The 23406-nt window shown below is 36.2% G+C and overlaps 1 protein-coding gene and 1 long non-coding RNA gene across 2 annotated transcripts; one reads left to right on the plus strand and one right to left on the minus strand.

Annotated features, from left to right (window-relative positions):
• Positions 1-1610: 1610 nt before the first annotated feature.
• LOC121423076 lies at positions 1611-17234 on the minus strand. Its single transcript, XM_041618359.1, has 13 exons — positions 17128-17234; positions 13993-14335; positions 13325-13582; positions 11546-11655; positions 10910-11001; positions 9368-9397; positions 8667-8762; positions 7706-7813; positions 6155-6181; positions 5167-5261; positions 4435-4579; positions 3757-4005; positions 1611-2706 (listed from the first exon to the last, which is right to left on the minus strand). The coding sequence occupies exons 2-13, from the start codon at positions 14323-14325 to the stop codon at positions 2588-2590; spliced, it is 1662 nt and encodes a 553-aa protein (XP_041474293.1). The 5' UTR covers positions 14326-14335; positions 17128-17234; the 3' UTR covers positions 1611-2587.
• LOC121423077 lies at positions 7736-8853 on the plus strand. The gene is made up of 2 exons (XR_005971231.1): positions 7736-7825; positions 8675-8853. It is a non-coding gene; the product is annotated as an uncharacterized LOC121423077 (long non-coding RNA).
• Positions 17235-23406: the final 6172 nt, after the last annotated feature.

Raw genomic sequence — 23406 nt, forward strand, 5'->3', positions numbered from 1 at the left:
ATATTTGACATTCATTTGAATTTAGTTAAAAAATAATAATTCTGAATTCTTTCTAAAAACTAAGACCTAAGACGATACATTTTGTGCACTTAATTATGAATAGGATGGTAATTTGTTTCTAGCTGAATAATCAATGGATGCGAGCGCGAAGAGCGAGCTGAAAATTTGAGATATTCCCCCTGACAATTGGACATTCTAAGCACTTTTTTTAAAACTATGAACAAGATGGTAGTTAAAAACAATTAATGGTGGGAGCGCGAAGCTGAATTTTTTTTATATTTCGACCTAAGAACTTGATATTCTAAGCAACATTTTGTAACCATGAACACATTGGTTTCTAATGATATATTTTTTGTTTTTTATATTCCGACCTGAAAACCAGACATTCTAAACAATTCATTTAACTATGAACATGATGGATATACCTAAACAGTTATGTGAGCACGAGGCACGACCTGACATTTTTGATATTCCGCCATAAGAACTGGATATTATAAGCACTTTTTGTATCCGTGAACAAATTGGTTTCTAACTAATCAATAGACGCGAGCGCGAAATGCGAGCTGAAAATTTTTCATATTTTAATCTGAAAACTAGACATTTATCTTAGGTATCCAACAAAATTGATGCCCCTGGTCAACCCAGTCCGTCCTCACTTTCGGTACAGAGAGCTCTTAAAGTCGCATTGCGTAAAAATCACAATTTACCGATAACAGGGTACAGTTTAATGAACATTTACCGACAAAGATGGTGGCACTAAAAAACCGAATCAGCTGGAAAAGCCCCGAGTGCCAGACAGTTTCCGACAGTCTGCAGTCCAGTTTTTGTTTTCCCCTTTTTCTTAAACTCTTTCTTATTCCCCTTCCCCCTTTTTCTCTCTTTCCTTTTTCCTCTTTTCTTTTTTCTTTCCCTTTTTCGCTTCCTTTTTTTTGCTTGCCGACTGTGACTCGTCAGGGGGGAGGGCAGTCTGCCCCAGCCCTGTCCACCCCCCCTTAGGTACGTTAGTGTTATGAACTTTATGTTCCTAATAACCCTACCCTAGACGGTCAGAGAGTAGTGGCCGATCCATTTTCTCATTTAAGGATTGTTATGTGCGGTATAAGTATTGTTATAGGCCTATTTGTGGTGGTTTAAGCAGGGTGATTAATAAAAAATAATGCAAGGCAGTCTGTTGCAATTGCAGAGGATCATTGATTTTCTATACCTGCATTAATGTATTCTGCATTTAGATTAAATGTTATTTTGCGAGAGAGCGTGTAGCGACCGAGCGAGAATTTTTTTAATTTGAATAGTAACCGCCTTAATTTTAGGGCACTGACATGAATGGAATACTGCATTACTCAATACATTATACAGCATATAGAACCTTCATATTTGTGTTCTTTGTGGTCTAAAATTTTGGAGGTTCATTGATTTTTGGGGGAGGGGGAGGGCTTCAGTCCCCAAAGCTCCCCTAGAACCGCACCTGATTTTTACCTCTGCCATTATACCTCTGCCATTTTTACCGCTGCCATTGTTACCTCTGCCATTTTTACGCCGAACCATTCCAGTGGGCGGGGCTGCCTGTGCTCTTCTGAGCGGGGATAGATACATGTATAAAGTAAAGAGAATAGAAACAGTTTGATAGGAATAATTCAAATTTTATTAAAGGAAGTCCTCAAATATAGATGGTATCAGTTATGAAAATATCAAACAGATATATTATAATTAGGTTATTTTACTCTAGTCTGTATTCTCCGATTTCGAGTCAAATAGTATTTCTGATCTGGCGAAATCTTAAGCCAACATTTTGTTGTCTGACGAGCTGTCAGATCCGACAATGTGACAACTGCCCTTGATTTTGATTGGCTAAAACGCACAGATTCATGACGGTTGCTATGGTAATGCTCGGATAAAACACGGTATAAAACATCTGACTAGTCCTTCACGAAATGTTCCCCGATCAAAACAAGCTTTCAGACTTTCACTGCCTGGTGACCAATTTCCATAACATGGATATGTCGGATTACATTTACGAAGACAAAATATAAAATGCATACACAAGTATCGAGACAGAGATATAACCAATGCAGGTGATTCGTCATGTTCATCAGGTAGTGCCTGGCAAAAAATGTATATGGAGTGACTGGATTATTATTAAGTACTTGACATTGTTTTTAACCACCGGATTGCAAACAGCTTCATGTTTCGCCACAACTGTTTTCAACCGGATGAGCCATGTGAAAATGAAAACACGATAATCGGTGGCCAACAATGATGTCGGCCAGGGGAAGCGGAAGAAAATAAAAGATTCCTTTAATGTGCCTGTGACAAAATCATGTGCTCGACACAAAAATAATGGTAGAAATAAGTCTTATTTCCGGATTCTTTTCTCACCAACACACTGGCGAAGAGAGAGGGGGAGAAAGTTGGGAATATTGTCCCTCGAATATAGCCAAGGAATACATGGATGAAGTAAAACGACTGGTCATTTTGACTAGCGTATAATATCATGCCCAAGTACTTATGCTTCCCGCCAAGGGATCCGGTAAATTTGTCAAATCTGGCCCGTCACTTTTGGAATGCATGTGAGAACCGTCGTCCATGTTTACTGCGCGCACACATTAATGAAAACTTCAGTCAAGAACTTCGGATACCCTCTGTCCACCGATTGACGACCACTGCTGATCTTGAAAACCTTCTTCGATCGAACAAAATACATGTTACCTATTAAGAAAGAAAAATAAAACAATAGTAATTTTTTTTTGGGGGGGGGGTAGATTTATTGTCGGGAATAAGCTGATATTTTGTAGTCTCGGGGTAACTACTTGGATTACTACTTAGAATGGGCGACTGACTGAAAGGTCTTGCAAGGGCCGCGGAACGGTTTTGAAAGTGGAGGGCTGACCATACCAAAAAAAATCACACTCAGACGGTCATTTTTACGTTTTTGTACACGATTTTGGGAAAAAAATTGTGGGGCGGGGCTGAAACCCCCAGAGTTGCGAACTAACGATTATATGCATTATTTGATTTTCCTTTGTATAATACATTTGTGTGCGTTTTAGCTAAAAAAATAGAGCTAATCAACAAGTAATACAACATTGATTAGTGGTCGCCCCAAGATTATTCAAAGTCTTGTATAATTATAAGAAAGGGTTCAAGTAAAGGACAAGTCCACCCCAACAAAAACTTGATTTTAATAAAAAGATAAAAATTCAACAAGCATAACACTAAAAATTTCATCAAATTCGGATCTAAAGTAAGAAAGTTATTGCATTTTAAAGTTTCGCTTCATTTCACAAAACAGTTATATGCACATCTCGGTCGGTATGGAAATGAGGAAGTGATGACATCACTCACTATTGCTTTTGTATTTTATTATATGAAATATGAAATATTTTTATTTTCTCGTCATTGTCATGTGAAATAAAGCTTCATCCCTTCCTGAACACGTGGAATTCCAGTATTTTAACATTTTGTGCTTCAGACAATCCTAATCGTCAATTCGTGAAAATTGAAATATTGTATAATTCAAACAATAAAAAATAAAAGAAATAGAGAGTGAGTGACATCATCGACTCTCTCATTTGGATGTAACTGGCTCGTTCATAAAACTTTTATGTTAAAAATAAGCGAAACTTTGAAATGTCATAACTTTCTTATTTTACATCTGATTTTGATGAAAAATTCAGCATTGTGTTCGTTTTATTTTTCTCTATTGATTCAAATCAACATTTTTCTGAGGTGAACTTGACCTTCAAGAAAGCCTCTTACCACTCGCATCTGAGAATGCATTCGTTAGTTTGGTTGGCACGCCAGGGAAAACATCAGAAATCGGCCTCGGGTATGTGCTGTCAACCCGACCCGATCTTTCGTTGTAGAGGTATGTCTTTGAGCCTTTGAGGAAGTGGGTGTTCCCTTCTGACGCAATGTATATTGCACCAGTAGGTCCCTTGGGGATTCCTGTGGGTAGCGCACTACGCCCCGTTCGTACGGTGCCCATGTACATGAACAGCTTCTTTCCTGAAGAACGGAGATGAATGATACATAACCTGAATAAGAGCCCGTATTACCATCAGAATCATTTGAAATGTTTAAAAAGTGCCTAAAAACCCAGGGCAATGGAAAATATTTTTGTTACAGGGGGAGCTGATGTAAATTTGACAAGAAAAAAAGGATTTCACAACAAAATGAAGGTCATTTGGGTCCCGAGAAATTTGACAAGCAAAAAAAGGAGTTTCATCACAAAATCTACGTCATTTTGGATATATGCTCCATTCCCCCCCTCACCTATCATAATTCCTGGAGTGCTGCCTATGGAGAATAACACACGCAGCACCGCCCAGGAAAACAGCACCCCCGCTTCCCAGTGCCATGTAAAAACCTGCATGTGGGGCAATGACTAAAATACTGTATAATTATCAAAGTTTATCATCATCCATCACATCTTACCTCTGGCAAATACGACTTCTCCAGTAGGAAGCTCGTAGGCGGCACTCACTTTGGTGGGTAAATTTGTGAAGAAATCATTGATCAAATCACCGGATTCTGGGGAGAGTAGTTCACCATTGGTTCGAACTCGCCACACTTTGTCATCCTAAGAAAAAAGAAAGAAAATAATTGGAGAAGTAGAAATCGGTTCAGTGTTTTACTGTTAGCATGGTTATTCGCGTACTATCCGCATATTTTTCGTCAGTTTATATAAAATGCAAGGTGAATAAAATAAACGCAGAGAGAATTTTTGCTGTAAATTTTCTGCCACAAGTACCATAACCGACAAAGTTTTGAATTTTTGATTTTTTTTCTAAAATTTTTCACTTTTTTCATTTTTTTTTCAATTCAATCAAATTTTCGCCCGCAAACTACCACAACCGATGCAGGACCTTCATTTTTATTCTTATATATATATATATATATATATATATATATATATATATTCATAAGAATAAAAACCTTTCATTTTTTAGAGCTATGCTCCTTTTAAATCTATGATTTTATTTCTACGGCATTTACTATACCATTTATGATTATTTTATTCCTTATGCCGAAGCAGACTATTTCTATATATATGTATGTTCATGAAGTTATTCAATTTATTCATTGACTTGCAATGTTTCCGGCACCAAATGAGATACAAAGTTATATTCGATTAATTCATAACTGAATTTAAGAAATAAGTAATACCCTAAAAAGATGGAGGATTCCCCGGATATAGGCTGCTGCTGTGAATTTCGTGTTGCATACTTCAGGTTTGGTGGGTGGATCAGGTGGACCTGGTCCTAAACAAAACAAAAGTTGAGAAAGTATAAAATATTGTTTAAATTTCTAGATCCTGTTATAAGTCGGAATAAAAGGCATACGGCCCAAAGGGGCTGGCAATTGTTTTTTTTTCATAAGTAATCTGACAGGCAAAAAAATTCTCTACATTATTTGACTTTTCCTCCTTTTTCTACAAGCAAAAAAAATGAAAAGGTTATCTGTACAATTATACCCCCTTGACGCCCATGGAGCTAACAAAAAAATACACATTGAAATACAGTATTTCTTTAGAAAAATCATACATTTTAATTCTAGCACTCCCCCCCCCCATCCGCTAACAGGAGCCATTCAAATATTATAATAGTCAAACTTATAGGGGGACTTCGGGCTAAATATGTAAAAATCACTAAGAAAAATGTTGAAAATATCAAAATCTGAATAACGAAGTTATTAATTTTTTCATATTTTAGCATTAATTGCTTTGTTATATGCACTTGGTCTTTATATTCGTTAGGTGGGCTGATGATGTTACATCCCTACTCTCCCTTTTCTTCTGTTATTACATGAAATCGTAATTATGTTTTCATACATCTGTGTACGAAGTAATGCATAATGTCAATTTTTTTTATTCCTTTGATTTTTGATCGAATTCTCAGTGTTCAATTTGTCTGGTTTTTTTTACCTGTTCAAATGATATTATTTTCATCATGGAGTTTCCCTTCTGGACAGTTTTTCACCAACACATTGGTGTAGAGAGAGGGGATGAGGATGACGGACCTCTCTTGCTAGATATAACATGTATAATGCTCTATATCCAATCCCGGGTTTGGATCTTCAGGTTTATACCTCCATTTGACATGTGTGAGTGGATATCATAATTCAAAAGTATATAGTGGTTTAATATTATACTTACGACAAACAAAGTCTGGGTCTGCTGCATCTATATGACAAGTTGGGAAAGATTTAGAAATCAAACATAAACGCAATGAAAATAGCTTGCATTTCGTATATTTAGCAAAAATATGCAACAGATTATAGAAGATCAATGATGAAATAGTGTAAACAGAGCTAACATTGTAAGTTTAGCATGCAAAAATGGAATGATCATTGCACACATGGCATATGAAATCAAGAAGATATTTATACTTTCATCTTTCAAATATTTCCTTCTTTTTTTAAAAAAAGGAAGCACAAATGTATTGATTTTCTGTCGTATGTTTCGAATCATAGTTTTTACTCATTCATAATTTCCTTTCACTTTCTGCTTTCTCTTTCAAATAACGGATATTTTGAGGCGATGTGAAATTGAAACGAGGAAATGAAGATTGCAATTGACAACCACCGTGACCGCAATAACATTGAGGACAATATTGCGGTTGCCTTTGTTCTGTTTACTTGTTATGAATTTAGGAAATATGTACAGATCATTTGAGATGACATGACTTTAGTTCATTTTCCTATTTTGTGCCCTCAACTCACTAAGCTCAAAATTGTAGTCACAATATTATGGATATAGGGCAATATTTTTGGGGTCATCCTGAACGGGACAGATAGGCTATCTGTAGCCACTGAGGTAAATCCTTGCGCCACACCTATTTTTCGGGGAGGGGGGGGGGGGTAACAATAGATCATTCTCCGAGAACAGAAGGTGTGGCGACAGCCCAAGAGTCGGGCATCCCATTAAATAGAAAACATGCCAGCGAAAAAATCTATTATTTGTATTTGTTCCATGATTATCATCTGATATTTTTGTCCTCTCTCGCTCTTTTTAATGCAGATCAATAAACGAGAACGACAGATCAGATGCAATTAAACGTCTATGCTTAGCCTCTAATAGAGGTGTTGGCCTCTTCCTTTAGAAGTGGTATAAGAGTTACTTTGGAAATGTCTGGAGTGAATCGATCATTTCAGTAGAATCGATGACGAGGCATAGAAAAGTGGGCCAATTACTTCAAGATTCCTAACACAAAAACACAAAATACTTATTACTTCAAAAAGGAATACATTTATTTAAAAAAACATAAATGGATAAACAATCCCAGTGTGCCCCCTGCATGGACCCGCACCTGCTTTTGGTTTTCAATAATTATCGAAGCCTCCGCCCCAAAGGGTCTATTCAAATATTAATTTTGGGGCAATTGACTTCCAAATACAAAGGAAAGGCTATAGGCCACTCCCCCTCCTTTGATTTTTTTCTTCAAAAGTAACACTACTAAAAGTGGGGTGAAGAAAAAGGGACGAAAGTAAAATACAGGATAAAAGGGGCGTTTTCGATAGTTTTGCTTTAAAATCCGCCTATCACTCAGCTTAAAGAGGGGAATGTCACGTTTTGGTCATCACCCCCCCCCCCCCCCATCGAAAAGAACAATCCTGGTACCGCGCCATGCACGTATCACTCCCTAATCAATAAAGAACACTGATCCAGCCACCGCCCTTTTACAGATAACTCCAGCAGAGAACTTACTGCATAATCCGCACATCTGAGGACATCCTTCTCGAACCTGTGCGTAGCCGTCGCAGAATTGTGGCCACCATGTATTATAACACCGACTGGATGTGTCCACACATCGTTCTGTGATTATAGGTAAGAAAAAATAGTTATCATCGCTGTTTTTTCCTCTCTTCTTGTTTTCTTATGTCTGGAAGCCTTTTGAGTTATTATACCTTACAATCATAATGTTCTCTTATATGCCTTGAAAGATGATATGGCCTATAATGGAATCATAATATGGAGTGTTGATTTTAGAATACATAAATCATGGAGCTATATTCTATATGGTCTTGGTTTTTTTTATATGTCTCAATGAGTTTCATGAATCATAATAATCACCTTCCACATTATTGCATTTTACGAAAGAGTCCTGCAAACTGATTTAGAAGGTTAGTAGGATTGGAAAAAAATCATCTGAAAATCGGTCCCAAAAGTAAATATTCTTCAAGCTTTTCTGGCAGTTTATATTCTGCATCACATTTTGTGCAAAATTCATTCAGGACTGATGTTTCAGTTTTGGTTGAGTTTATTTCCTGTAACAATCAGTCATAATAACCGAACATCTTGACAAAAATCTTTAAAATTTATTGAATGAAATAAAAACGCATTTATTAATGGAATGGCCTGCGAATAATCGATAGATGGCGCAGGTGATTGATTTCGACGAACCTGACAGAATAAACTCGTGAGTTCTACCAGTGGTCAATATGGTGTAAATATTTTGAAAAGGTGATTATATAATTTTTTTAATGAACTCCTTAAATTGGTAAAAGTTTCAATGAGAGCTGAAGAAAATAATGAAATTATGCTCATGCATAATTGAAGAATGTATATATTTTTTGCTACTTTCGATCTTTTATATCGACATTGCAATGTTGCGGATAATGTTTTTGAAGAAAATTACCTGGGTTTTCGTTTTCTTTTTCTTTCTTACCTTGACAGGTCGCACCGTAGAAGCCATCCTTGCAATTACACGTACAAGTAGATCGATCCAACACACCGCAGTTATCACAGGAATCGATAGCACAATCTACTCAAGGAATAAACGAATGAGATAAGGGAGAAGATAACAGTTATGAAGTAGGAAATAAAGGAGAAGTAAACGAAGAAGGGGAATAGAAATAAGAAGAAAAAAATAAAGGAAATAATGATGATGATGATGATGATGATGATAATTAAGAAGAAGAAGAAAAGGAGGAAAGAAGGAGGAGGGGGAGAAGAAGAAGAAGCCAGAAGACGAAGAAGAAGAGAGAAAGAAAGAGACAACGATGAATAAGAAAGTGTATTAAAATGACTGGTAAGAAAAGTTGTAAATAATTTTACATTATGATGACGATATGATGTAAGTTTATATTTGAGTATTTGACGTCAACTCAGATTCATATTTTTTTATTCTTAACTTAAAAGCAACTTCACCAGTCAATGCGAGTTGATCAGAAAAAAGCTTATTTGTTCAATACATAGTTAACTGATTTGCATGATTTAATACAATACAGAGAATCGAAGATAATTGATAACATAATTATGAGACTACTGTTTAAAATATATAACAATATTTGCAATTGAGCATCTTCCAGTCGTAAAAAAGGTCAAGAACATAAATGAACGAATAAAAAAGAAAGACTTTGCACTCACCACAGACTTCGTTATGCTCTGCACAAGGCCCTGCGTGGTGTAAAAATGAAAGAAAGAATAAAAAACATTATACGAATTAAATTTCGATTTGATTTGATTTATTGTTTTCTTCTGCATTCATATCATTTGTATAATAAATATTTCACAACATAACAAACATAGCATATTGATAACCATTTTTGGCATGAATAAAAATAATACTGAAAACGAAAACCTATATAAAAGCTGAAAATCTTAACGCTTCACTTTACACGATATACTGAAAGTTTATTCAAACATTAATTTGTTTTAAAAAGTCACAACTAAGTAACATACTCATTAGCTACACAGATCGAATAGTCGATTAGTAGAGCTGAGTAGAGTATAAAAGCGTGCTGAGCTTTGGCATATGTCAGGGCAAAACGCAATCACGACCGTTTCATAAATAATATGGTCACTTTATCGCTTTTGTTTAACTGCCATGGAAACCTTGATTGTGATTGGCTAATAACTGATCCTTGTTACCATGGTAGTTGCCATGATGGCAAAGTTACTGTAGCTGTAATTTATAAATTGTGCCCCTGAAGTCAGCTGTAATGAATGTACAGGAAAAACCGAGCCAAAAGGAAAAACGTCGCGACAACAATATAAATCAGTACTCTACTTCACTTTGCTTCAATTCCGAATCGAAATTCTTCAGAATGTCTAGATTTCACAGTGAAACAAATTTCTTAATATGATCTGGTTTATGATATGAATTCATCGAGACTTGAATGTTCAAAAAGGATTCGACACTCAAATGGCAAGTTTTGTTATCATTACTGTTAATATTTGTAAAAATATTTATTTTGATTTCTCTAAATGATACCTTCATAACGGTAAACAAGGTTTAAAAAAGAAATGGTTTACTAATTGTATTGCGCCCGACGGGCCGCTATTTTGGTGGACATCATGTTTACGCGAATATGACATTGGGTGATTTCAATTACGGTGTTGGCCTCAGTGTTGGTGTTGGTGTTGAAATTTTGATTGCTTCCCCTAGCTCCAAAACTTATTCATATTTTGAAAAAACTGATCCAGATCACATTCTTGACATCTCAACAACTAGTGAGTGACTTTTCGGGACCATCTTCATTTTATGTTTGGTGTTATAATCGTATGAAAATTGACCTAACACCAACACCAAAAGGTCAACACTGAACTTGAAATCACCCACTGTGTCCGAAAAAATCGAAGGTCAAAATTAATCAATAGTTTGGTAGATTCTATCCAATAATTTGATAGTTTTCACCTTTTTTTTGGGGGGGGGTCAGACCCTTATTCACAAACAAATTTTCTTGGGTTTCATACGGTACGTATGCTATTTTTTTTTATTTATTCTAGGAATTTCATTTACTAACAGTACCCAAAATGAATTTAATAAAATGAACCAAACTCCGATTAGACATAATTATACAAAAATCAGTCCGTTTTTCATGATTTATTTTCCCGAAATGAGCTATCCTGTATTTGGGCTGATCTCATATTCATGTAATCAATTAATCCTTTAAAGTGTTATCTTACTGCATAGTCCATTGTAGCATTGTCCTGAACCGGTGGTACATTGGGTACATGATGTCCCAATAGAATACGGTTGTACGCCTTGGTAATTCCCTCTAAAAAGTATTTAAAAAATAAAACCAAAATTAGTAGGACCAACATTACTTTTACCAATATAATCTACCATTTGAACCACGCATTGCAGTATTTTGTGACATTTAGGAAAATGCCTGATAAACTCTTACTCGACCAAGCCCAAGTTGGCACTTTCTAATTACTAAAACATGATTAAAACCATGCATAAAATCCTTTTTTGTTCATTTTTTTTTTTTCTATTTCATTCTATTTTTTTTTAGATTTATCCAATATGAGTTAGAAAGGGAGCATATACGTGCATGTCATGTTTGTTGGGTAAACTATTTAGGATGCCTCGGCAAATATTCACACACAAAATTTGGCAATATTCAAGCAATATTTGCCGTCATGTTACTCAATAAACCTGCGTATTATGGATCCTCACAGTCATGCCAGTATTATAGGTCATCAGTTTGGAGTGTTTTTTGTGACTAATTTTTCACCATGCACAATCATACAACATTTGGCGGCATTTTATCAAGTAAAGTATTTACGCATTTTTACGAGTTCAATGGAAATACTTACGCAGGGGCGTAATTGCAGACGACATACCATGCGTTTCTCAGGGGAGTACGGCTGAGACTTGGACAGAACGTTCGGCCACAACCGACCCTGTTCGTAGCGGCCCAAACAATCTACATGGAAAACAGAATTATTGTATCTTTTTGGTGTCAGTGTTTAGTTTGTTTTTGTTTCGTGTGTTCAAGATAGTTCTAAATTCGAAGAGACAAATACAGGTGATTAATACCTAGATATCATAATTTTGAATAATATTCTGCATTAGACTATTGAGTTGGGTTAATTTGATACTTCGCTCAGCAACCTACGGATGAATCAAGAACAGTAAATACAGGCCTATTGAAAAAGCCCGTCAAATGAAACAGAACGGTTCAAGGGCTTTGGCGAAAATTGATGAACCGGAACAGCAGTTTTAAAGCTGACGAAAAATTGTAAATACGTCGTTTCGCCAGAATCAAGGACTAATTTTTTTTTTTTTTTGATTAACCAATTACCGACGAAAAAAATCTCTTTGATGTTCCTTGTCAAGATGGGCATTTTCGAAATCATTTCCTGTGTTCGTCCGTAAGTTGCTGAGTGAAAACTCCCTATTTTTCTTTGTATCACCAACGTCGTCTAAAGCTTGGAGAAATGTCCAATAGGCCAAATAAGAATATTGGTATACACACACAATTTCTTATTACAGTTTCAAGATCGTCAACCCCCCCCCCCGCCCACTTTGATTATTTGTGAAAGTTTGGCTTTCATAATTGTTTTTTTTCTCGTTTTCAAATGCCGTTTCAGACACCGGTTGGTCAGTATTCGGATAGGGCATAATTGTGAAAGCCATGTTTTAGTTAAACCTGTGATAACTAAGACCACACTTTTATGGAGTGCCAGTGATCAATTCATTCGCCAGTTAAATATTTTTTTTGCTGCCGCAAAGTGTGTATCGTGAAATGGAAAGAATATCAAAATACAAAAAATAAGAATTTTAGTTAATTAATTAATAAATATATTATAATTGCGTCGAATATGGAAGACATATCGTGAAGCCCAGCATTCCATAGATGGTTCAAAATACTTGTTTAGACTATAGGGTTACACCTTGGTTTAGTTATCAGAGTATCACCCTCATTGTTTTAAACTAGTGAGTGCGGGTATCACACGCCTATAGTTGCAATATTAGAAGGCAAACCTATCCATCCGACCCAGAGCATTCGTAAGATATTTAATTTGATTTAACTAATCCACAAATGTGTATGAATGATTATGATTCGCCACCTAGCACTGATTCTAGAAAGGGCAATCATTGAACTTCCTTTGCCCTAGGCTTGGGGAAGAAATCTCACTTTCCTTTTGGAACTGCATTGGGGATATTTTATTGTTTCAGGAGAAGAATGAGATATCGTCACGAGATGTTCCCATAATGTTGATTAAAAAAAATGAGCCGGTCAACGTACCCTTTGATGGTCAGATATGAAATCTCAGATCTATTTCCTCTCTACAACAATAGTAATCCTAATCTAATTCTTATCTATGGCGGAATATTTACTAGTGTGAAACTTTTACACCAAAAGCTTTTACAAAAATTCATCATGTATTTTACAGCCCACATGCTTGAGGATAGGTTTATACCGAAAAGAAGAATACACAGGGGGGTATTATTTTGGTCAGAATCTCAAAAAATAAGTGGTATTCTATATAAAATTGGAAATATTCTGAAGGCAAATGAAGAACCTTGGGTATTTACCATTTAAGATTTCCCGCCCACCAATGGATTTGTGCGATCCGTGAGAACTTTACCTGTGTATAATGACCACACACTCGACCACAGTACCCGCCACTACCGGCCTGATAGGTATAGTCCACTACCTCATCATACCAGTCCTGGGTTGCTTTAGTACCAGAACGTGGGCTGTCTCTAGTCCCTGTATAGGCCCAAATATTCTGGCCTATCGTTTCGTATGGGGAGACATTTTGCATTTCCCCAGGCTGAGGGTGGTGGAAGCTGCAGCCTCTGGCCCAGGCCAAGGCCATGTAGGCCAGATCATCGTCCCATGTCTATCAGGAGGAAATGAAAGAGAAAGTACAGTCACGTACAAATTTAGGGCAGTATTTTACCCAATGCGGTAAACATATGGGTAAGGTTAAAAAATTAAGCAGCATTTACTTTAGAATGGGCAAAATTTTCACCACCCTGGATGAAAAAAAAATGCCCAAAAGAAAAAAAAGATTAGGCAACCAAATTCCTGTTCTGAATACCAACACTAACACATCGTTAATGTACAAAACAAATTATTCATCTATTGCATTTTCTTTGTGTGGAAGTCATTAAGTTATGTAATTTAATTATATACTAAAATTTGAAGCAAAATAATGTCAATGACCATGACAGAGAAATAGCTACATGCAAAGATCAAGAGTAAGAGGACAATAGAAAGGGAAAACAAAATACGTAATTTTTTTTTTACCATGTGCTCCATATCTGAAGCCGTAATCGCGTTTGGGTCGTTTCTTTCAAAGTCGTTTCTCGCCGCGGGTTGTCGACGGAGTAGATTGTGTCTGTCGACGATTTCGTCCGCTTCGTACACAGCGAAGTTGTAGTCGCCGAAGCCAGCGGGTAGTTCTTCCTTCTCGGCCTCGTTGGGGGTCATGTTGAAGCTCTGGTAAGACTTGAGCGGGCCCGTGGTCGTCGATGAGGAAGTTTCCTCATCGGTCTGACGTTTGGTAAGCTCACGACCTTGAGACGACAAAATGAGGATGGTGGTGACGATGTATAGCGTAGCGTAGCTGCCCAGAGCCATGGTGTTATTCCTTGTTATAGGATTTTAAAAAAAGTGACAAAAAGACAGACTTGACAAAAGAGTTATAGGGAAAAGAGAGAAAAATAATCGTGTGTCAACAAGCGAGAGAAGGAAAAACAATTGAAGAGAGGGGAAATATCTTGCTTGAAATATCACATATTTCACTTCATGTATCGGATAGGAGGAATAATAAAGATGGTAAGAAAATGCTAAGAATGAAGAAAATGGGCATCGAGGGAGATGGGTAAGGAAGAATAGAGACAGAAACAACGAAATATGAGAAGAGAGGGAAGAGAATGAAAGACAGACAGAATGACAGAGACCTAAATGAAAATTAATAGAGGCGATCGATTGAGGTAAAGTAATGGCGAACGTTCATTTGCTCATGCAGCCCCTGTTTTATCATGGACCATGTTTTTATGGAACAAACTCCCAAATTCTCTGAAAACAATCGATTTAAATTCAACCAGCTCTTAAAACATATTTAAATTGCACCTAGCCTCAACAAAATGAACTCATTAACATTTCTCTTCCTCTCCTTTGTTTTATCAAGCGCATAGAGACTTATTTGTTGTGTTATATGCGCTATACAAAAACTGACCATTGAATATTAATGTTATTAATGAATTCGGAAAATAAAAAATGTGCAATGCAAACCTTTTTCTTCATGAAATTGAATGAACGAAGGAAAGAAATAAAAACGATTACACAATATTGAATTAGGGCCTATAGGAGGTGTGCCAAATAACGTAAAGTCATAAGTGAATAGGAAATGGAAGCACCGTGAATGGAAATGAAAAGATTGTTCCTAAGTCATATACATATAGTCTCCCGAATGTGTCTTCAGCAAATTATTATCTTCAACGAGATTTCATTCCACTCAACATCTACCCAATGAGCTTTTAAAAAAATGTGTCACATCGCTCAGTTTGACATCCACTGTGGATTATACCAAATAATCTGATTTTCGATTGGGTCATCGCATCATATGCATGCTGAGAGCAAATGCAAGACACACTACGACCAAAAAAATACGTGCAAGTTTGCACCCAACAACAATTGAAGCATGCAATCTTGCACTATATGGCGCAAAATTGTTCCTTCTTGTTCATTATTGCACCTGGAATGCCAGTTGATATAAATTCTGCATCTGTTTCGGATGCATAGATTTATGTGTTCCGAAACATTGCACCATCCATCATGATCCATACAACTTTGCCGCAAAATGCAGTTAACTGTATCGTCAATTCTGTAAACAAGCGTCCAGGGCAAGTACGGTGCAAAGTTGCACTCAAGAATTAAGGGGCTCACAATGTTTAATTTGAAGGGTGCAAATAAGTTTTCACGATGGTTACCGTTGCTCAAGATTTAGCAAACACCGATATTAGATTTTATTCAGAACATATTGTAACAAGCTTTTTTATTATTTACATTATAACAGAGAGTCATGATAACTCAGAATTATTGTTAATAAAGGCATTTATTGGTGATTTGTGGAATAATATCAACATAGTGTAATCCTCCGAACATCATGAAACGTCATCACTTAGCTTCAAATAATGTCTTCCTAAACTTTGCAGAAAAATTAAGTTCGATCATTGTTATTTTGTCATTGTCATGAAACCCGTTTTATTCATCAACTAATGGCCACGTTTTGATTTCCATGTCAATATACCTGGTTATTTCGCATACATTCGTAATTCCGAAGCTTCGTTATTCCGAAGGTTCGGATATTCCGTAGGTTCATTATTCCGAAGGTTCGTAATTCCGAAGGGTCGTTAGTCCGAAAACAAAGTGAGGTTCGTAATTCCGAAGGTTCGTTAGTCCGAAAACGTAATGATTAACGAACCTTTTTCATTTACGGACAAACGAACCTTCGGAACAACTGACCTTATTTCGTTTTCGGATTATCGAACGTTCGGAATAATGCCACAAATGTTCGGATTAACGAGCCCTTTTTATGTGTTTCGGAATTACGAAACTTCGGAATAAAGAACCTTCGGAATTACGAAGTGTTTGGCTCTTTGATGTGTACGTCGGATTCATTGCAAGAGAATCTGGCGATCGGGCAGATGTTCATAATGACCCAGCTATATATTAATAATAATTTATGAATATCGATGCGGAGGAGGAGGAGGATGCGGATTACGACGACGACGGTCATAACGATGATGACGACATGAGGACATAATTGATAACGATGATGAAGTTGATGATCATGATGACGATGATGGTCATGATGACATAGATGGTGAAGGTGGTCGTGGTGATGGTGGTTGTGATGATTATGATAATGATGATGGTGGTGGTGGTGGTGGGTGGGAGTGATGATGATGATGATGGTGGTGATGGTGGTGGTGATGCAGTTATGTATTAGGTTACTATGACTTCGTCATATTCCTCATATAAAGATGAGATGGGAAAGGAATTTATCAGCAGTATCAAGCAATAATTATTTTGATACAAAGTCACTCGATATAAAGTTGTCTCTATCATCAAGGATTGGCGGTTCAAGCACAATTGAATTTAAGTTTTGAATTAAATTTTTTAACCCCGGCAAAAAAACTCAAAATAAAAATGATTTTCATTTCACTTTAGATAGGCTGTGTAAAAGAATGCAGAGTACTTCGAACAAGCAAACCCCCTTGGCACTGCAACTTAAAATGGTAAAGAAATCTTCATATAAATATTCATTCTCTTACTGTAATATTATGTTGTAATCGGTAAATAAGCCTTATGGAAATATATTTTTAAATAGAGCGATTCGATGATAATGATATCCAAATTATAATTAAAACTTACCTTGTTGGACCCTTGAAGAGATAGATGCTCCTTACTCGTTCGATGATGAGAGAATTTATGATCGCTCACATCCAGATAGAAAAGGATGGAATGCTTAATGATGACGGGAGATACAAGCTCGCACGCAATCACCTGGGTTCATTCAGACCAGAGGATTTTTTTTACGAACTCTGTTGTTAAAAGGGCTGAAAATTCCGAGGTCAAATTTACAAAACAAATTATGAAAGAATGGACACAAAGAAATCTCATATAGCATGCAGGAACATCGACGTCCCCTATGATTAAAAAACAATTTTCTATATCTGACTCGTGTTACTTTTTCTTATTTGTGTCTGCTACCAGTCCCCCCCCTCCTAAAGGCGATATCGAACCACATACGATATCGACCAAAATAACAATTTTGTGAGGTAAACTTAGGGCATCCAGGTTCTTTTTCCACCCCTGGATAGCCTAAAAAAAGGTAAAGCGTTCAAAATGCAATAGTGAGAGCGAAGCGACCTAGTCGGTCGAATTTGTATAAGGATCCAATACCCTTTTCCCACCCTATAGGATAGCAAAACAGGTAAAACTTTCAAACAGTGTGTACATGCTTACAGAGGGTCGTGGGTTCGAATCCCAGCCATGGCGTAATTTCCTTCAGCAAGAAACTGATCCACAATGTGCAGCACTCAATCCAGGTGAGGAAAATGGGTGCCGGTAGGAAGTAATTCCTTAAAAGGCTGTGTGCACTGTGAACGCCCAGCTTAGCCGGGTAATGAGCACATAACAAGGTGCCATATAAATACCCTATATTATTATTCTTATTACATTTCGGGTGGGTTGAATTTTTCGTGAAAAAAAAATGTTTTCAAAGTAGGTTTGAAAAAGTCTTTGAGGAACACCCCCACCCCTCTCCCTTTGCGTTTTACCCTGGGCGTGTAATATACCCTGACGATCATTACATTTAGGAAAAAGAGAGAGAAGTCCTATTATTGCTTTTCCTGGGCTAGATCGAGCTATTTCATAATTTTTCTTCCCAATACAACGATTCTTTGTGGTCTGAAAGAGGAGACCCTACCTGACCTGTGTTTGTTGTCCTATGTCCGATTTGTATCATCACAGTTGGAAGTGATAGGAACGGAATGATAAATGTCAATGCTAACAAGTGACAATGATGACTACGGATGTGAGTTTTAAACAGGTAAATAGTGGAAGTTCGCGAAAAACAGGTGGTTGAAATACAAAGTTACAAAGTTAAGCAGAATATTACAATTATAATATAACTTTGAAAGGTGCATCTATATTTATTGGTAGAAACATGGACCTATTCTATGATAGAAATATACATTCCTAGGTTTGGTGTTGGATTATGCGAGTTCAGGCATTTTTATCTTTTTTAAATACTTATTTCTGATTATTTTTGTTTCTTTTCAAGTTCTTTATTTTTTCTCTCTTTATTCATTTTTTTCTTTCTCTCTTTTCTTTTTCGTTGTCTTTACTTTTATTTCTTTCTTTTTTTTCTCCTGCCATGTTACTAATATACTTTATTTTTATTTATTTTTCTAGAGGTTGGTGTTTTGTTATTGCATTTTCTTGCCAAGCTCCTCTTTCTTTCTAGATTTTCATCATACGATTGACTATTTACTATCTAAACCTAAGCGAGACTGTGGTGATGTTTCAAAACCTACTTTCTCACTCTGTTCACTTTTCACCCCGATAATTAGAAAGCGCTTAATATAATTGTGTTAAGGACAGGAATAGTACGGGAACTTTCGTTTATATTTGTAGACTTGAACTTGAATTATAATCGTGTTGTCGGCTACATTGACCTCTTAAACATGTTTTCCTTTAAGGGCTGTATATCCTGTGTTTATCTGGTTCATCCCTCAAACAACAAATTTTAATCAGGATTTCGTTTACAAAAACTGAAACAATAATTTACATAAAGTCACCCAAGATGTTACAGTTCACGTCAGGACACCCCCCCACTAAGTTCTTTTTGCACTGCAAAAGTCCGGTGTTGATTTAGCACCAGCCTGGAATCTATATAGGCATAGGCGAATAAAGCGGGGGGACGTGCCCCCCCCCTAAATTTTTACCTGATGACCTTTTTTTTTTTTTTTTTTTTGCTTGTCAATTTTTTTGCCTGTGTTCCCCCTCAAATTTTTTGTGGGCTTGTCAAAATATTGTGGCGTTCCCCCCCCCTAAAATTGTTGGCTTCCGCCGCCAATGTATGCAGGGGTAAAAAAAAATGGTGATATTTCGGTTTCCTTAGGGCTCCTGGTTGATGCGGTGTCTTCTCCTGAGCGTTTTTTGATGCATTCACAATTTTGAAAGGATTTTAATGAATAAGGTAGTCATGGTCCCGGTCATGGTAGTAGGGTGCTCGGGGGAACGCCCTCTTCATGTAGGCTGGTGCCCTGTGCAAAGGAGAAACGTCGCCATTTTATAACCTATCTTTATTATATTTATATTACATCATTTGTTCTTAAGTTATACTCATTGTTACTTTTGTGATATACCACTATATTTAAAGGGGCCAGGTCAACAAGCCGTGCTTCACTGGGGTCCCAAACCTATACCACTGTTTGTGTTTTATTTGGTTTGAATAAAATACTATACTATATGTGTCCACACCAGAGAAGTATTGAAACAATACCAGATTGTAATCAAACCGATGCTGTTTTGACACTAATTGGTATAAACACCTTTCTGGTGTTAAAACCGAAATGGTGTTTTTTAACACTTCTCTGGTGTATATAAATTCCGAGCTTGTTTTAAATCAACACTGGAGTTTTTGCACAATGAGAGCTTTGTATGGGATGGGGCTTATTAAATACTTTTGATGAAATCGGCCCGAAATCTGTTCCCCGTCTCTTATGAAACCCTTGATGTACCCTTTACGAATCGGCACGTAATATTCAATGTCGCTCATAAAACATGTTGAAAAGAATTGCATCGACAATATCAGATGAGGAATTAAATTGTTAAAATAATCACGTTCTCTTGTGTTTGATTAGATTAAAGTACTAATCATCGAAAGTAAAGACGATTAGTGTATCCTCGGCCTTCAACGACAACAAAAATATCAGTGAAATAAAACTCAACCTCAGATCACGTCTCTCCTGCACAGTGGCGTACCGTGGGTCACGGCATTGGGTGGTGGGGGCACCAGCAAAACATCTGAGTCACTTAGTGGGCGCGCGAAGCGCGCTCAATTGCAAGGTATGCTGATCTAATAGAGACATTTTAATGGTCAAGTCCAACCCCAGGAAAATGCTGATGAATAGAGAAAAATCAAACTAGCATAGTGCTAAAAATTTCATCAAAATCGGATGTAAAATAAGAAAGTTATGACATTTTAAAATTTGCTTTTTTTTCATAAAACAGTGATATGCACAACTAGGTGAGTCAGTCCATCACTTACTATTTCTTTTGTTTTAATTGTTTGAATTATAAAATATTTCATTTTTTTATAAATTTGACAATAAGGACCAACTTGACTGAATCATATAGTATTAAACACTGCTTATTCCACATGTTCAGGGATAAGTTCATCATTGTACCACCTAACAATGAGGAGAAAATTACAATATTTCACATTTCATGTAATAAAATACAAAAGAAATAGTGAGTGGATGACGTCATAGTGTCCTCATTTGCATACCAGCTATATAACTGTTTTATTGAATTAAGCGAAAATTTAGAATGTCATAACTTTCTTATTTTACATTCGATTTTGATGAAATTTTTAATGTTATGCTTGTTGGATTTTTATCTTTTCATTCAAATCAACTTTTAGTTGGTGTGGACTTGTCCTTGAAGGACTGTGGCATTAAACGAATATGTATCTCACTGATCTAATAATACGAGCGTGAAGAGCGAGCTAAACATTATTTTATATTCAGACCTAAATATTATGAGCAAATATTTGTAATCATGATACGTATATGTCTGTCTCGACGGCGAGCACGAAGCGCGAGCTGCATTTTATGTATATATTGACCCAAAACAGGTATAAGGCAACTTTTTAAAAGAAATTCATGAAGAGTCTATACATTTCTCATAATCTCACCATTAATAGAATTACACCTAAACATGTAGTCATTGTAATCATGAACATATACGTATCTCACTCGTGAAATATTGCGAGCTCGAAGCGCGAGCTGAACATTTTTTATATTCAGACCAGAAAAGGAGACAATTTATATGTCTTATGTAATGTAATATCTGTAACATAATATAAACAATCTTCCCATACTACGTTTCTCTTCTTTCACTTTTTCTCCTCCCCTTTTTTGCCAGCCGATGGAGGGGAGAGGGCACGTGCCCCCCATGTCCCCCGTAGTTACGCCACTACTCCTGCACTTCGAAAAGTGGAAATGACGAATCTGATTGTTTTCCCTACAATGTGAATTCAGGAAATATATACGTTGGCAAAGTAAACGCACTAACATTTTTAAAAGGTTATGAATACTATTGTTACAACGACTGGGCTAGTATAAACCATTTTGAACATTCCATGATAATAAAGAAGTTGTTTAACAGCTTATAAAGGGCCACAATGGGGCAGGGGTGACCGCCACCCCCAAAAGAAAGAAAATGAATAAATGAATAAGTAAGTAAATAAATAAATAAATATATATATAAATAATAAATAATTGATAAATAAATAGATTGATAAATAAAAAATAATGAATGAATAAAAAGATAAATAATAATTATTTTAAAAAATATGTAAAATAACAAAATAGAACTTAAAAAGGTAAAATAGATATTCATTTTCATTAGTCTACGTGTCTTTATCGGATTGAATACAGTAGAATATGCCTACGTTTGTTTTTGTTTCTGTTTGTTTGTTGTCGTTTTTTCGTTTTGCATTGTTTTTTTTTTTTTTTGGGGGGGGGCGTTGCAGGGAAGCAATGCCCTTAGACCTATAAAGTCTATAGCGCTTATCCTATATTTAGGTACTGGTTTCAGCGCGGCGTGTGGTGCTCAATACATAACAGTCACTTTTTGTGTTAAGCATTGAGAATGAGATATATATATGAGAAATATACATGATTTAGATAAATTTAAGACTTCCCTAAAAAGTATCTGCTTAACTTGTAATGAATTCAGTGCCCAGCCCCCTTCACTTACTTTCTAATTTCTTTCCTTAGTTTTATCCAAGTGCATAGGGACATGGCGTTGCTATATATGCGCTATAAAAGAACTGAAGATTATTATTATTGAAAGTGCTGCAATTAATCAGAAGTGCAGTCATTACAAATTCCTATATGTGATGGTTTTACTGAAATGTCTGATGATTTATGACCCACTCAAGCACATATAGGATGGCCATGCCCATGCCCCCCCTCCAAGAAAGGGTTTTATGTCAAGAAAAAAAGTAAAATGGAAGGGAAAAAGTGAAATATATCAAAATCTATATAAAAAAATATTTGTATAAAAATGTCAAATGGTTTTTTACTCATTCCGCCCTTGTCATAGTTGACAACTTTCCTCGAGTTTGACCGGGCTGCAGGGTTTGAAATCAAAGCCGACATTTTTATTTTTAAAAATAGAATAGGCCTACCATTTTCTGTATGCATTATTATTTTGAAAGATATTTAGAATGAAAATTATCAGGTGTGCCGCATGAGTTTTTGGGTTAACTTTTTCTCAATCGTTTGATTTGTATAACCTTTATATAATTTCCTCTTTAAAGTGCAGATCTATCTAGATCAAATGTGAATAGATTTTGTAGGGCATCATTGGGCGACGATCTTTCCTGATCAGTTCATATTGCCTCATTAATGCTGCAGTTGCATTCCCCTCCCCCCGGTATGGGCAGTTGAAAACAGCCGTTTCATTTATTTTTATTCAAACTACCTATAAAGCTTGTTTAAATAAAGGTTAAAACGGCTGTTTTCGACTCGTCCTACGGCCGCTTTAGGGGAAGTGACTGTATTACTACATGGAGTCTTACTCTGAATTCGCAACCGACAATGATTTATGCACAGAAGCTATATAATTGTGCTAGTCTTGTTGTGTGAAGACCAATTAGTTGATCAATCAAAGTTCATCCGGGTCTGCGCCTGCAGACTAAGTTTGGGATATGAAATAAAAATAAAGTATAAAAAAAGAAGGAGAAAGTAAAAATTCTAATACATTCTGTTACAGAAGGTAGGCCTATTTGAAATGCATTTTTGTTTTTCTTTTTATTTTTCGAGTTGAAACTGAACATTATAATAATTTTTTTTTAACATGTTTAGGATATTAGTATCTAACTGTAAAGAATTGATGCAAGCGTGTATGAAA

Source organism: Lytechinus variegatus, chromosome 10, assembly GCF_018143015.1.
Source record: "Lytechinus variegatus isolate NC3 chromosome 10, Lvar_3.0, whole genome shotgun sequence".
Taxonomy (NCBI): Eukaryota; Metazoa; Echinodermata; class Echinoidea; order Temnopleuroida; family Toxopneustidae; genus Lytechinus; species Lytechinus variegatus.